General features: G+C 33.5%; 1 protein-coding gene across 2 annotated transcripts in view; it reads right to left on the bottom strand.

The window, feature by feature from the left end:
* RpS8 (ribosomal protein S8) overlaps positions 1-17,174 on the bottom strand; it is a 34,276-nt gene extending 17,102 nt beyond the window's left edge. Inside the window, exon 1 of one of the 2 annotated variants that reach the window (XM_089101697.1) lies at positions 17,156-17,174. In XM_089101697.1, coding sequence (XP_088957823.1) covers positions 17,156-17,159 — 4 coding nt within the window. In that variant the 5' untranslated portion in view covers positions 17,160-17,174. Of the gene's footprint in view, positions 1-15,044; positions 15,064-17,155 lie in introns of those variants that run through there. The other variant, XM_089101698.1, reaches the window with a different exon arrangement.
* Positions 17,175-17,628: the final 454 nt, after the last annotated feature.

Raw genomic sequence — 17,628 nt, forward strand, 5'->3', positions numbered from 1 at the left:
GAATCTCTATTAGAATTATCTCTGCTCCAAAACTGTGGCCCTCTTCAACTTTTCTTCTGTGCATAACAAAGGTAACAGGCAAAATTTTGACATTGTTCTGACCATCACATGAAAACTATTTAGTTCAATGGTTGAACTAAACAATAATTTCAAATTATTTGACCTTCAGCAGTTAAAGAACTAACATCCATCACCCACTATCTTCTTCACCTTCTGGACACAGCATGCACCTATCTTGAAAAAGGTAATTCTTGCTTCAATTTTATAGGGGTAGTGTTTTGCGATATTTTGATTAATCAATCTATCGATATTTTTACTTTCGATATATAGATATGTATATTTCGGATCAGTTTTTTGCTATCTCATGGATTTGCCAAAGTTCAGTAACGCAAATGGTAAATAAAAGGTATTTTCTACAGCTTTTTTTCAAAATTAAAATAATATACAATCAAACAATAAAAATAAACTTAGATTACATAAATGAATATAATAAAACCCAGATTTGGAATTATTTCTGCTCGGGAAAAGAGAAAAATAAGCTACTAGCTATCTAAAAACAGCAGCATGTCAATGTTTTTCCTGAGAGTTGGTTCCACCATTCATAATTATCTGACCAGCCTTGGAAAACACTGTTTCAAAAGGGACACTAGTAGCAGGCACAGACATGAATTTCATTCCAACTTTGTACAGGTGTTTTTGGGACCCCATAGCACGAGATTTCCACCACATGATTGGACAAGTTTCTCTTGAAACTATTGGCTCCCTATTCAAAGTTTGCACAGCCATGATATACTCGGCTGCTGTTGAAGCATGTCTGCATTGACTATAAGGGCTTCATCGTGTGAAACCCACAAACTGGCTTGATTCTGATATGACTGCATCGTAGAGACTGCGATGGTACTTATATCTTCTGATCGAGCTTCAGCAGCCAGCAAGGCCAAATCTATCTCATTTGCAAGTTTGCCCTCAACTTGTAGAAGATTGTCAGGTGAAATAGCACCGCAATCGTCAGTCGCCTCGTCAAAGGGTGTAAGCACCGCAATGACGTTTGAAATAACACCCCACTCACTATCAATGAGTATGAGGTCCACTTTACCGAGAAGCGCAAGTAAGCTTGTTACCGACTCTTTCAAATCTTGTAGACTATGCAACATAGTGAGAAGCAAATTCCATCTTTTGATCACATCAGATTTAAGTTTTGTTGTGCAAACATTGTCAATAAAGATTTGAACCTGGTGCAACTTGTTGGTAGCTACAACACTACATCTGAAAAAGCTGACAATATTTCTAGCCTTCTGGACTAAAATTAGATATTTTCTTTCAAATTGAAAACAAGTAGTTAATATTTAAACAGTCATTCCATTCCTCTCCCAACTTACAAGGCTCAACTCAAAGGAGCCTTGTTAGGCCCAGCTTTATTCATTAAAATCACTAAAAACCTCAATATATATATATATATATATATATATATATATATATATATATATATATATATATACATATATTAGGGTGGCCCTTATTTTTCAAAGTAGGATTTCTTCAACAGGCACCCCCTACTCTTCTTGTTTCTATTGTTAAAATACCACAGAATCCCAAAAAAGAGCCAAATATATTGACATTAAGAGGTCCCTACCAGAGGTTAAAATTTTTGGTTACTGCATGCTCATTGCTGCATGTCTTGCACAGTTTTCAACATTTCAACAGTAAACACTACAATATAGTACAGCATGGTAGCTTTCTGATTTGCTGGACTTATTTACTTATTTATCTGTAGGCTTCCCACAATGCATTTCAACACAAGACACCATTTTTGTTGTATGCAATGTGAGTGAAAATGCAAATTTCAAGTTTTTATTAGTTTTTTGAACTATAATATATTAATTATGCTTCACACTGATACAGGTAACCTTATTAATATGATACTTTGTTGCATATACACTGACACTGACACAGCAATGAGTGACAGCATGGACTGCATGGTTTGTACAAGTGACAGTACTAATGCAATATTAAAACCAATTACAAAAAGTTAAACAGACATATGGTTCATCGGACAATTGTCAGACACTGATTTCAACAAAACTACAAGCATGTGACAAACAAGACAGTCTGTGAAGCGGCACATTCCACAGCCAATGACGTTCTTGCAGTTTGGGCAAAAGCACACATTCCATCAAGGCTCAAGAAACATGTGGTAAACAAAATGTGTCTCTTTAAGGAGTATGACAACCTGAAGAGAAATAAAGAAAACAAAGCTAAGCGTTCTGAGACACTGAAAAAGAAGGAAAAAGAGTGGAAAGTGGGCATAGACGTTTTGTTTGACATTGCCCATGCCAACGCAATGGAGATGATACATATTCAAGAAGACCGCGAGTTTCTGTTGGCACAGCGGGAACCAGGACACTGTGGAAAGATGGGCAGTGTTGACAAGGTTTTAGAAATAAAAAGAGCATCATCTCAGAAAAGAAAAGAGTACTATGACATTAAGAATTAAGAAGGAGAGGCAAGAAAGAGAAACAAAGAGAAAAGAAAGTACACTGGAATCATCATCTGACAGCAACACTGACAGCAAAAAAGGTCAAGAAATTAAAGACCCCAAAACAGAAGACATAAAACCGTCAACCTCAGCAAAACGTCAAAAAAGAGGAAGAGTATACATATTGGATGACAAAATGTCAGCCTGTCTGGATGTGGCTAAAGTTAGTGACAGAAGTGCTGCATTACTTCTTGTTTTGACTTTGCAACGCCTTGTTCATGATCCTGCTGAATACAATGTCAATCACTCTTCAATTTGCAGACAAAGGATGAAGCAGCGCCAGGTAATAGCCAAAAATCTACGACAGGAGTTTAAACCAACAGTTCCTCTAACTATTCCCTGGGATGGAAAACTCCTAGAGGATATCTGCAGCAGACGGATTGTCAGTCGCCTTCCAATTTTGGTCTCCAGAGCAGGTGTAGATCAGCTTCTTGGTGTTCCAAAGCTAGCCTTGGGAACTGGCCAAGCTTCTGCGGCAGTAGTTTTTGAAGCAGCCATGGCTTGGAACATTACATATAATGTAAAGTCCATGTTTTTTGACACCACATCTGTCAATTCTGGTCCAAGAAATGGTGCTTGTATCCTTCTGGAACAAAAACTTGACAAGGACATGGTTTGGTTTGCTTGTCGACATCATATCTTAGAAATAGTCTTACAAGCAGTGGTTCTTGATTGCCTTGGTCCTAGCAAAGGCCCAGAGATAAAAATTTTCAACCAGTTTAAGAACACCTGACAGTTTATTAACAGAGCAGACTTTCAGACGGCTTCATCAGACGAGTGAGTGTTTACAAATGTTTCATATGTCATCATAGATACCATAGCATTTGCTGAGATGCAGACACTAGCGTATCAGCTCCGTGATGATTACCATAAACTTTTAGACTTGGAGATCATATTCCTCAGTGGCACACCATCTAAGGGAATCTTGTTCAGAGCTCCAGCTGGGCTGCATCAAGCACGGTGGATGGCAAAGGCCATCTATGCGCTAAAGATCTGGATGTTCAGAAGTCAGTTCAAACTCACAAAAAGGCAAGAAAAGGTTCTTGCTGATATTTGTCAATTCACTGTGATCATCTACGTGAAAGCATGGTTTCAGGCATCATCAGCCCCTTTCATTGACCTCTAACTTCTCAAGGACATCTACAGCAACAAGAAAATATCAGAATCAATATCAAAAACTGCCATGAACAAAATAATAAGACACCTATGGTACTTATCAGAGGAATTGATGGCCCTCTTCTTCTTTGATGATGACATATCAAATGACACCCAACATCATATGGTTACAGCTCTGCAAACACCAGGAGCAGAGCACCATCTGAAGAGAATAACAGTGGACCCATTGACACTGGGGGAGAAGAAGTTAGAAAACTTTGTCACACAGAATACCAACAGATTCTTTAGCATTGCCAGACTGCCTTCATCATTCATAAATAAGAACATTGATTTGTGGTCAGTTGACAAAGACTACCAGGCAGTTAAAAATATAATGCATAGCATAAGAGGAATCAATGACATTGCTAAACGTGGTGTTGCACTGATGGATGACTATAGCAAACTGCACACAATATCTGAAGAACAGAAACAGTTCCTATTGCTAGTTGTCAAGGAGTACTGACAGCATTACAGTGATCGAACCAAAAGCACACTGATGAACCAGTCTGAAGCCCATATGTGAACTGTGTAGTTTGACAATTGAAGTGACTGGACACTATTGCCAATCACTTATTTTCTGTTTTGTGTACAGCAACTCAGCAATCATGTTTGATATTATTTAATTAAATGGCTTTATTGTGCATTCTTTTTTTTTAGTTCACAAAACCTTACATTGTAAGTTCTATTATACCTCTGAAATCTTTATTAATAAGTTATCTTTAGAAATCATAAGTCATCAATAAGCTTCAGCATTAATGTACTTGTTTGACTTTTATTCTGTCATTCAAGCTGTTTATTTCCAACTTTTTCAACCATATACCTTTTATTAACTGCTTTTTTAGCCATCTACCTTTTTTCAACTGCTTTTTTATTCACCTACCTTTTTCAACTGCTTTTTCAGCCATATCTAGTGTAAATTCAAAGTTCTAGAGGGGAGGGCAGCTGCCCCCCTTAATATATAGTAAATATTAGTCCTGCATCATTGGAATTGAGATGAGTGATGATTATAAAATTTAGAATATTTAAAACTGTGGATAAAAATGGAAGAAACATAATAATCTGATTAATATTAAAAAGGTTGCATATCACAAATAATGTTCATTGATTTAATATTATCTCTAAGTTTGTATATATCCTAGGGCTATGTCTGTAATTATTGAGGGGGGGGGATTCTAACAAACGTGAATACAGTTTATATGTAAAACACACAAAAATAAGGAGTTTAATAGGCTAAAACTTCTTTTAACTCATAAACATGTTTCCTGCTATGGAGCCTTGAATGTTCCCTAGCAAAATCCCTAAATAGGACTAAACTTCCTGGCTTCTAATTAAAGCATTAAGTTGTAGCTTGCAGTTATTGAATCTAAGCTTTTTTTTCTCACTTCTATTTTTGGCCTAATTATTTTAGTTTTCCTAAACTGCTTAAGTCCAAGAAGCAAAAATAATGAAAGTATGGTACTATACCATTATGCGGGCCTCTCTAAAGTCAAGTTTGGTTAATGCAAATAAAATAAAATAGGATGAATAAATAATAGTTTAAAAACAAATTGGGGCTATATATTTGCATATTAGGAGGGGGGGGGTAAATCATTACATATATTAAATATGTAACCTAACTTTGGTACCTCCCCCCCCCCCAAAAAAAAAACACTTTAATATTGTATACGCAATGAAAACTGTGCTATCATTGCCTGCTCTATAACAGTAAGATGTCAAAACGGGTTTTTATCATTGCATACTCTATAGTGATTAACCAGAGAGGCTGCATAATGGGATAGTACCGAAAGTATACTTTCTTATCAGAGGCTTCAAATTTTTCAAATTAATCTAGCAGAAAAATTACAATAGTAGTGATGGATTTTGCAAATTATCTTTAACTACAAATCAAAAATTCATTTAATGTCTTCCAATTACATATCTAAATATTTCATATAAAATAGTATTTCACAAGCAATAGTATTTTTAACTCCTCAAATATACCAAGGGTAATGCATCCCTTGGACTCAAAATTCCAGTTTTGTTTTAGTAGGAAAAGTTTAACACCATTCTGTTAATTTATGCTACTTTATGGACTATGAGCATTACCTTGACATGTTTCAGTACTTTCCCATTAAATGAGCCTTTACAAGGAAACCAGTCATGAAAAACCCGTTGTTGATGGGTAAATTCAAGACACCGCTATAGAGTAATGGAATGTATAGCATGGTTTTCACTGTACATACAATATTTAAACTGTTGTTTCTTTGGGTCTAGGGGTGGGTGGGGGGGGGGGGTTTACCTAGGCTAGGTTACATATTTAATATATACAATGCTTTACCCCCCCCCCTTATATGCAAATATGTAGCCCAAATTTGTTTTAAACTATTAAATATTCATCCTATTTTATTTCATTTCATTAGAGTTAAAGCAATTAAAGTTATCAAGTATTTTGCAGTAGGTTGCATAGGTTGCATCAAAACATGGCCAACTGTAGATAGAGAAAAGCCAAGACAGATAGTCCAAGTAATTGAGAGGCAAACTTAGACTTTTTAGAAAGGCCCATATAATGGGAAAGTTCCCATGTTTCTTTCCATTGTTACCTACTTTTTCAGATGATTTCAATTAGTATTTATGTCCACAATTTTATTGTCTCCACTTAGATAAAACTTAAACGTTATGTGATTGTTAGGGTATTCTAATCTACAAAAACTTCTTTTTCAAGAAATAATAATGCATTGAAGCACAAATTAAATAAAAAAATGTATTAATGGGAGTATGATTAAAACCAGCAAGGGGCGTAATGCCAGAACAGCAATCATAATATCTGGGAATAGCCAATAATGGTATTCCTTTTTTTAGCATGTTTAAGAAAATTCATTGAGAATATACAATTTGTACAACGTATTTGCACCTTAGGGGGGGGGGGGATAGTAGAGTACTTCTAGAAATGACATTTCTTATATATGTCAGACTTGTTTAAATTTGTTATCAAAACAATAAAATAAAAGTTCAAAATAGGTCAAAGATGCTAGCTTCCACCTTTGCTTGGAAAAGAATTAGAGAATTAAACAATATGTAGTTTTATTTGATTTAGTATATAAACTTTTGTTTTAAATTGTTTTAGTTTAGTTTTACTAGTGATGATGGTCACTGTATATGCGACCAAAATATCTGGTATTTTTTGTGAATTTCTATACACTGTCTATAAAAAGAATTTTATCCCTATTTTGAACTTCCATTTTATTGTCATGGAAAGGCAGTGTGGTCTCCAAAATTATCTACATTGTTATCAAAACTTTTAAGCCAATTAATTCCTAATGAGGATTTCACCCAATAAACTAGCATTACATTGTCTTCAAATTTACCAGTAGGGGGGGGGGGGGGTACATTGTCAAAAGAACAAATACCATATTTGAAAAGACTTAAAGCTAAACAGAGTAGGTTATCAAGTTGTGCTGCTTTTGGGAAAATTCTAGTTTAAAGGTTTGGTACTCCTATGTTAAACAGACTCTTTTATATAGTGCTGGTTTGGTTAGTGCTAATGAAATAAAATAAAATAGGATGAACATATAATAGTTTAGAAACAAATTTGGGCTATATATTTGCACATTAGGGGGGGGGTGGCAGTTGTTTAAAGCATGGCCTATATTATTACATAAGCTAACCAAACCTAGGTATCTTTCCCCCAAAACCCCCAAAAAACAACAGTTTAAATATTGTATATGCTATGAAAACTACATTGTATTCCTCTATAGCAGTGTCTTGAATTATCCCATCAAAGATGGTTTTTTTGTGACTGATTTCCATTACTGTATATAAAAGAGTCCATTTAACATAGGAGTACTAAAAGTTTTTTTTTTCCATTTTGGAAGGTAGTTGAGCTAAGCTATAAAAATCCAACTCTCGGGAATGTATATAGAGCCTTATTGATCTCCTGGGAAGATATTTTGGTGCACCCACCTCTACTCATTTCCCCTCCAGAGGACAATGTGTTATGAAAGTAAAACCTTGCAAAATAGATCTCCTGCTCTTATGAGAAACATGAAAAGTATTTTGAGCCTCATACCATTTGCTCAATCCTGATTAATAAAAGATCTAAAGCCAAACTGGCTAGCCATAAACACATTGAAGCTACCTGCATGAAAGCCCCTCAAAAAAGTAACTGGATTAAACATTTTAAAACAACAAATGAACAAGGAATAAGTTATAGCAACATAATTTTATGCAATAGTTTTATAATAAAATAATTTTATAATAAATTTATAATTTAAAATTTAAAAAAACTATAATAAATAAATTTTAAATTTATAAATAATTTTATAATAAAATAATTTTATGCAAAGCTTTTTGATACTGCTATTTGCTTAGGTTTGCTATTTGAACCAATCCCTGGGACATTTTGCAATGTTTTATTTTTATTTTTAAATATGGGTTCATTTTTAAAACAATATCAAATAGGATCAGTATTTATATTGCTAGCATCCCTATTAATTGATAAACCAGCAAAAATATGTGTGTTTATTTCAAATGCTTCAAGAGCCCATTGCATGAAACCTTTATTATTGGAAATGGCTGTTGCCTCCTCAAACTGCACAGTCCAAACTAAAAAATATATGTTCTGCTAAGGCTGAAGTGACACTTTCTGGAGGTTTTGTAAATTTTAGAGCATTATCTGTTGGATTCCAGTGCTTAATAAATCGTTCCACAAATTGCTGATGTAAAATTTCCCACAAGAGCAAGGGATGATATATACTCCAATTGACAAAATATTATTTCTTATATCTTCTTCAGAATTTGAAAGTTACTCAATGGTCTGATTCATTTAAAACAAGTTGAAATAATGTTTCAGTAAAGTCCATTTAATTTTCTCTCCAAGAAATGGTATGTAAGGTAATGAAATGTATCTATTGGATATTATAGGGTCCAAAAGTTGAGAACCTTTGTTTTTATTGCCTTTTTCATGCTTAATCTGCCTTTTCTGTATTATTTCATTTACAAATTTTACAGGACAACTGTTGGAAAATAAAATATCCCTCAAATACAATAATTTGCTATCAGTACACTCTGGGAAACAAATATTAAAAACTATCAACCAATGATATGACTGTTCCCGTTTTTACTGAAATTGGGTGAGATGAACAAAAATTTAAATACCTGTCATTATGAGTTGGTTTTCTATAAATTGAAAAAAGTAAACCATTATCACTTTTTATTAATAAAATATCTAAAAAGGGTAGCCTATCTTGTTTTTCTAGCTCTAGAGTAAATTTAATATTTTTGTTAAACATGTTTAAATGGTCAAAAAACAAATTTAAGGAATCCAATCCATGTTCCCAAAAGCATAAAACATTGTCCATACACCTACCCCAGAAACAAGGAGACAGACAAAACCACTGAATAGCAGACATCTCTATTGAATCTAAAAATAAAGCATCCTGGCTATTTTTTTTAGATTTGATAGAAATGTCCACTATTCAGTGTTTTCATCTGTCTCTTTCTGAATTTATTTCTTTTGGATGCAAATTTATTTCTGATGCAAATGAGAGGTAAGTTTAAACTTTACCCCCCCCCTAATGTGCAAATATGTACCCTGAATGGGTATATAGGGGTGGGGGTAAAATTCATTTGCAGCAAAAAAGTTTATTTATTTGAAAAGAGCATAAAAAAGGCATTGAGTGGTATGTTTACTTTATTTGTATGTCAATAATATGAACTGCAAAAAAACTTACCCCAAAATAACTTTTATATCAACATTTTGACAGACAAATTGAATTGGACTTTTAGGAGTTTCTGAAACTCAATTCCCAGGGGTAGGAAGCATGGAATTAGGGCATATAGAATTGTTTAATCAGGCAGGAAGGATAGGGTACATAGACAGAGAGTAGGGCTCATGATGAATAAGGAAGCTGACAAGTCTTGTTTAGGCTGGGAAGGTATTAACAATAGAACTATCATTGCTCATTTTCTGACAAAAATGTTCAGGGCATCAGTTATAGTAGTGTAGGCCCCTATAGAAACAACTGATGGAGATACTAGTGAATTAAATGAATTTTACTTACAGTTATTAGAGCAAATAGACAGGGTCCCAGGTAAAAATATGGTATTTTTATTAGGAAATTTTAACAGCTAGGTTGGAAGAACTAGGGATAGATAGTATCCTAGCCTAGGTAAATTTGGTGTAGGAAAGGAAAACAGCAATGGTTACAGACTGCTCCAATTTTGTAGGCACAACAATCTAGTTATAACCAATAGTTTGGTCTTAAAATGGCCTATAAATTAACATGGTATTCACTTGATGGTAAGACAGCAAACCTTATTGATTATATTATTGTAAACTGAAGACTGGCAGGTTTAATACAAGATACTAGGGTATATAGGAGTGCTGTTATTGATGTTAAAAGTAAGTATCACCATCTAGTAGTTTCTAAGGTTAATTTAAAGCTGAAAATTTAGAAGGGTAACTATCTCCCAGGAATTTATGATGTTTGTAGACTCCAGGATGAGAATTTGAGAGAAAATTTTCAGGAACAGTTGGATGCTAAATGGGATAGTTTAAAATTTGACAGTGTAGAAGATGGACAGAATAATTTTAGAAAACAATTTGTGAAGATGATAACAGCAGTCAAATATGGTTCTGAAGCATGGGTGCTTTGAAAAACAGCTGAAGATTTGCTAGATGTTTTTCAGAGAAATTGCCCATAGATTGTTTTGGTTACCTGGCTGACTGACTATTTTAGACAGTAGGTTGTACAAGAAATACAGTACAATCCTGCTTTCTAGGTCTATAACGAGAGAAAGGTTGAAATGGCTTGGGTATGTTCTGTGAATAAAGGATGAAAAATTGCCAGAGATTGTTCTTCTTGGCCAACCATTAAGGGCTAAACAGTAAGCAGGCCATCCACAGTTGGGGTGGGATGATGTCATAAAGAAAGATTTAAGGGAAATAGAAACTTCCAGGAAGAGTGTAAAAAGGGAGGCTTTGAATAGATTGGGACAGAGGAGAAGCACGTGTCACTGTGTTGGCCTCAGGCAGCTTGGTACTATGGTAAATTGTTAGTAGTAGTATAGAATACTGAAATTATCAAAGAACATTTTTGGTAATAAACCTGTTATTGGCTGGCTTCTGTTTCTCTGGCACCTATTTGTATTTTTTTTTATTATTAATAGAGAACTATAGTGAGATACTAAACCTTATCCAGAGGATTTTCAGTGGTTACTGGTAGGTGCTATAGGGTAAAAGACCTCTTTAGAGAAAGACCACTTGTCTTTGGCATTTTGGAAAAATAGAGATGGGTTTTTGGAGCACCAAAATTTAACTACAGCATAATGAAATGTGAGGGTAGTAATAAGAGCCCTGCCTTCTTGGCAAAATTTTCACCAATAATTTGTCATCATAAATTAAAAATGTGGTCTCTGTTTTGACAAGCAATTGCAAAGAAAATTTTTTATTTAATATTTGTGATTTATGGAATAAATACAAAGCTATATAAGTTACATTTTTAGAATCAGAAGAAAATCAGCTTTTGGTTAATATTTGAATAAAACTGAAACACTGAAAGGATATATACATTAAATTAGGATTATTTATGTTTCCAAAAAAGAGGTCCTTCTAGGCAAGCCAATAAACTAATATTATCAAGTGTTTGATCTTAAATAATTTTAATAATAACCATACTGATGTATAGCTTAGGTTTTTAACTATTCTATGATATTTATAATTCTTCTTGGTTAATTTCCATGTGGCACTATAATTTAGTTAGGATGGAAGTGAAGATGCCTTTTTTTGTGCCCTTTCATAATTCAATAGTCACATCTGTTGCAAATTGCATCTTGAGCCCTAAAAGAGGCCCCAAAGGTATTTTATATGAATTATGAAAAAGCATAAAAAAGCATCAAATGATGTTTTCACTTTCATTCTAGTCACATTAGATGGCCCACTACAGTTACCATGATATTTACCTATCCCCACTCCCCTAATGTGCAAATATATACCCTGAATTGTTGACTGCAATGTTTTGAATCACAAAATTCAGCACTAGTTTTGTTGACAACATTTGAAAAACTTCAAACATTAGGAAATGGTTTATATTTGAGTTGCCAAATAAATGAGGTTTGAATTGTTATATATAAGTATTTTTGGAACATTACTCTTGAACAACTTATTTATAAACTAGTGATGCTTTAACAACTTCTCAATAACTTAACTAGTGTTGATAACTTCTTTGTGTGGTTACAAGAATGAAATAGCTTTGGCACCCCTTTAAGGGCTCAAGATGCGATTTGCAACAGAAACAATTAATGAATTATAAGAGAGGATAATAAAAAGCATCAAATGATGGCTTTAATTTTATCCTAACTAAATTGCAGTGCCACCTGCAAATTTATCTTCTTCTCAATGTCTATTTGGTAACAAGTGGTGAGGGTTTTTGTTTTATTTAATTTTGCTAAACTGGCTTTGGTAAATATTTACCAAATCATATTATTGAGTTACAACTAAAGGGAATATACCATTTGATGCCTTTTTTTATGCTGATTACAAATATAACTATCATTTCTATTAGAAATGAATTTTAGCCCCCCCCCCCTATATATGTCAATTCAGGATATATATTTGCACATATGGGGGTGGGGGTTAGGTTAGGTTGGGGGGGGGGGGCTGAAATTCATTTCTGGTAGAGATGATTATTATATTCATAATCAGCATAAAAAAGACATCAAATGGTGTATTCACTTTATTCCTAACTCAATAATAGGATTTGGTAAATATTTACCAAATCATATTATTGACTTATGAATAAAGTGAATATACCACTAGATGCCTTTTTTATGCTCTTTCCAAATATAATACTCACTTTTGTTGGAAATGAATTTTACCCCCACCCCTATATACCAATTCAGGTTATATATTTGCACATTAGGGGGGTGGGGTTAAAGTTTAAACTTACCTCCTATTTACATCAGAAATAAAATTTACCACCACCCCCCCTAATGTGCAAATATATACCCTGAATTGGTATATAAAGGGGTGAGGGTAAAATTCATTTCTGACAAAAACAAGTATTATATTTGAAAAGAGCATAAAAAAAGGGCATTGAGTGGTATATTCACTTTATTTGTAAGTCAATAATATGATTTGGTAAATATTTACCCTGGCTTTTTACCTTAGAAAACAATAGAGGCCACATATTACAACAATTTGTGATAAAGATTTTGCCAAATTTCAGGATAGAATAAACAGCAAAACTAGGATAAAATCTGACCTTCTTTCCTCTTGAATTTTTAAGATTGAAGGTGACTAAAGTGGAGTTCACAAGCGTGTCTAGCTAGAATCCCATGTCTAGGCAACAACCGTTCACAAGTAAAAATTTGGCACTTAGCTAGACATGCTAGACAAGGTAGTTTGCTAGACATTGAGTTATAGACTCTATAACGTGATGTCTAGGATTTTTGATTTTAGCCAATCAGAATGTGTCAAGATCCACTATTTTCATCATTTTTGTTTACATTTATAAACTGAAATTTAATTTTTGTTTTCTCATTGTTTTTTTTTTCATTTTAGGCAAATGTACAACACCAGACATAATAATGAAGCACACTAAGGCAATTGTTTTGCTTATCTTATCCATTAGCTTGTGACAGTAAACATAGGGATTATAATATTTGAAAGTTTTGCCTGCATAAGCTCTGTTGATTGGCTAGAAATGACAATTTGAACTAAATTTGTAGTTTTAGCAAAGCACCAAATTTCAGATGTGAATGGTCATTGCCTAGACATTGGATTCTGGCTAGACATGTGGGATTCTAGCTAGACTCACTTGTGAACACCACTTAAATCAATGACAAAATATTGTGGTAAAATGCTACTTTTGGCTATTTTTGAAAGGGTTTAAGTTAGAAAAATGAAACTTTCAGGGTTGGGTCTTCAGGCTAAAGTATGTCACAGGAAAGTATTTTGAAGTACCTACCTCCACTCTTTTTGCCTCTAGAGGCTCCTGAAATTTGCAATGACATGTAGCAATTCCTGTTATTTGAGTAGAATTTTAAGCTGTATCAATGTTTTTTTTTCTTTAATTTAGGAAATATATTTGCATATCTTTAAAACCTTATAAATTGGGATTGAGCAAAGTTGTGAAGCTGAAAAGAATTTTGTTGTACTTTATTTAAGCAAAAGATCTATTTAACAAGGTTTACACACAGATTTTGGTCAATATCTACCAAATCATATTATTGAGTAAGGAATAAAGTGAATACACCATTCGATGCCTTTTTTTTATGCTGATTACAAATATAATAAGCATTTCTATTGGAAATGAATTTCAGCCCCCCCCTATATATGCCAATTCAGGGTATATATTTCTACATTAGGGGGGTGGGGGTATATATAACCTAACCTAATCTAACCCTGAATTTGCATGTATAGGGGGGGGCTGAAATTCATTTCCGATAGAAATGCTTATTATATTCGTAATCAGCATAAAAAAGGCATCAAATAGTGAATTCACTTTATTCCTAACTTAATAATATGATTTGGTAGATATTGACCCAGATTTTTAAAGTTCATCCAAGGTTAGGACCCTCTAGAGGGAGGAGTGGAGGTAAATACTTCAAAACACCTTCCTGGTACATACTTTAGCCTGTAGACGCATCCCTGAAACTTTTATTTTCCTAACCTAACCTCTTTCCAAGATAGCCAAAAGTAGCTAAAGTAGAATTTTACCAATTTTGCTTTTAGGCACCAGTGATCAGTACATTATCAAATCATAACATTAACTAGCAGTTGGGATTTTTTAAATTATTGGAGTTGACTATTGATATAAACAAGGGGGTATAGATTGATAAAAATGTAGTGGCTAGTAGGCAACATGCATTGACTTTCTTGAATAAAATTCAAAGTATTTGTTTAGTCCTAAATGTTATTTTAGGAAAGGTAAAACTGGTACATTTGTTGCAATGTGAACAGGAAAACCAATGCGAAAAGGCACAAATAAAATCCCATAGCTTAAATACTTAAGACAATACACATCAAGTAATAACATTAAAGACTTGACTGGAAAATTGGCAGTCACAAAAAACTATGCAAAAGTTCAGAATTCTTATGACTTCTTAAAGCTATAATCTCTGCAAATATCAGAAATATACAGAAAATACAATTCAGGGAAGAATATAAAAAAACATTCTGAAATTTAAACTTCTTACTTTGATACCAGGTTCAAACAAGAAACATCAGTTTATAAACATTCGAATGGGCCCAAAATTAACAGTAATATATGGTAAAGTTCAGAAAAATTCTCATAAACCTCTTAAAGCATAGAAATGCAATACTGTAAAAATAAATGTTCCCTACAATCAAATTTGATAAAATCATTTCATGTGCCCATTCTTAGAATATATCCCTACTGCGTTTCTTCCATAATGTAGCAGTTAAATTTTGAAATGAAATCCTTACTCGAAAACGTACAAGTGTAACTCCCTAATAGAAAAATGGTAAAAGAAGATGCCATTGATTAGTGTGGGGTTAGTTGATGTTGAAGGCGTTCAAAGACCATTTGTCTTTGGCATTTTGGAAAAATAGAGATGGGTTTTTGGAACACCAAAATTTAACTACAGCATAATGAAACCCTCTAGAGGGAGGAGTGGAGGTAAATACTTCAAAACACCTTCCCAGTACATACTTTAGCCTGTAGACGCATCCCTGAAACTTTTATTTTCCTAACCTAACCTCTTTCCAAGATAGCCAAAAGTAGCTAAAGTAGAATTTTACCAATTTTACTTTCAGGCACCAGTGATCAGTACATTATCAAATCATAACATTAACTAGCAGTTGGGATTTTTTTAATTATTGAAGTTGACTATTGATATAAACAAGGGGGTATAGATTGATAAAAAATGTAGTGGCTAGTAGGCAACATGCATTGACTTTCTTGGATAAAATTCAAAGTATTTGTTTAGTCCTAAATGTTATTTTGGGAAAGGTAAAACTGGTACATTTGTTGCAATGTGAACAGGAAAACCAATGCGAAAAGGCACAAATAAAATCCCATAGCTTATAATACTTAAGACAATGCACATCAAGTAATAACATTAAAGACTTGACTGGAAAATTGGCAGTCACAAAAAACTATGCAAAAGTTCAGAATTCTTATGACTTCTTAAAGCTATAATCTCTGCAAATATCAGAAATATACAGAAAATACAATTCAGGGAAGAATATAAAAAAAAACATTCTGAAATTTAAACTTCTTACTTTGATATCAGGTTCAAACAAGAAACATCAGTTTAAAAACATTCGAATGGGCCCAAAATTAAGAAAATTAACAGTAATATATGGTGAAGTTCAGAAAAATTCTCATAAGCCTCTTAAAGCATAGAAATGCAATACTGTGAAAATAAATGTTCCCTACAATCAAATTTGATAAAATCATTTCATGTGCCCATTCTTAGAATATATCCCTACTGCGTTTCTTCCATAATGTAGCAGTTAAATTTTGAAATGAAATCCTTACTCGAAAACGTACAAGTGTAACTCCCTAATAGAAAAATGGTAAAAGAAGATGCCATTGATTAGTGTGGGGTTAGTTGATGTTGAAGGCGTTCAAAGACCATTTGTCTTTGGCATTTTGGAAAAATAGAGATGGGTTTTTGGAACACCAAAATTTAACTACAGCATAATGAAACCCTCTAGAGGGAGGAGTGGAGGTAAATACTTCAAAACACCTTCCCAGTACATACTTTAGCCTGGAGACGCATCCCTGAAACTTTTATTTTCCTAACCTAACCTCTTTCCAAGATAGCCAAAAGTAGCTAAAGTAGAATTTTACCAATTTTGCTTTCAGGCACCAGTGATCAGTACATTATCAAATCATAACATTAACTAGCAGTTGGGATTTTTTTAATTATTGGAGTTGACTATTGATATAAACAAGGGGGTATAGATTGATAAAAATGTAGTGGCTAGTAGGCAACATGCATTGACTTTCTTGAATAAAATTCAAAGTATTTGTTTAGTCCTAAATGTTATTTTAGGAAAGGTAAAACTAGTACATTTGTTGCAATGTGAACAGGAAAACCAATGTGAAAAGGCACAAATAAAATCCCATAGCTTATACTACTTAAGACAATGCACATCAAGTAATAACATTAAAGACTTGACTGGAAAATTGGCAGTCACAAAAAACTATGCAAAAGTTCAGAATTCTTATGACTTCTTAAAGCTATAATCTCTGCAAATATCAGAAATATACAGAAAATACAATTCAGGGAAGAATATAAAAAAACATTCTGAAATTTAAACTTCTTACTTTGATATCAGGTTCAAACAAGAAACATCAGTTTAAAAACATTCGAATGGGCCCAAAATTAAGAAAATTAACAGTAATATATGGTGAAGTTCAGAAAAATTCTCATAAGCCTCTTAAAGCATAGAAATGCAATACTGTAAAAATAAATGTTCCCTGCAATCAAATTTGATAAAATCATTTCATGTACCCATTCTTAGAATATATCCCTACTGCGTTTCTTCCATAATGTAGCAGTTAAATTTTGAAATGAAATCCTTACTCGAAAACGTACAAGTGTAACTCCCTAATAGAAAAATGGTAAAAGAAGATGCTATTGATTAGTGTGGGGTTAGTTGATGTTGAAGGCGTTCAAAGACCATTTGTCTTTGGCATTTTGGAAAAATAGAGATGGGTTTTTGGAACACCAAAATTTAACAACAGCATAATGAAACCCTCTAGAGGGAGGAGTGGAGGTAAATACTTCAAAACACCTTCCCGGTACATACTTTAGCCTGTAGACGCATCCCTGAAACTTTTATTTTCCTAACCTAACCTCTTTCCAAGATAGCCAAAAGTAGCTAAAGTAGAATTTTACCAATTTTGCTTTTAGGCACCAGTGATCAGTACATTATCAAATCATAACATTAACTAGCAGTTGGGATTTTTTTAATTATTGAAGTT

Source organism: Artemia sp. Qi Xiang Cuo, chromosome 15 (assembly GCF_049724085.1).
Source record: "Artemia sp. Qi Xiang Cuo chromosome 15, ASM4972408v1, whole genome shotgun sequence".
NCBI classification, from domain to species: Eukaryota; Metazoa; Arthropoda; class Branchiopoda; order Anostraca; family Artemiidae; genus Artemia; species Artemia sp. Qi Xiang Cuo.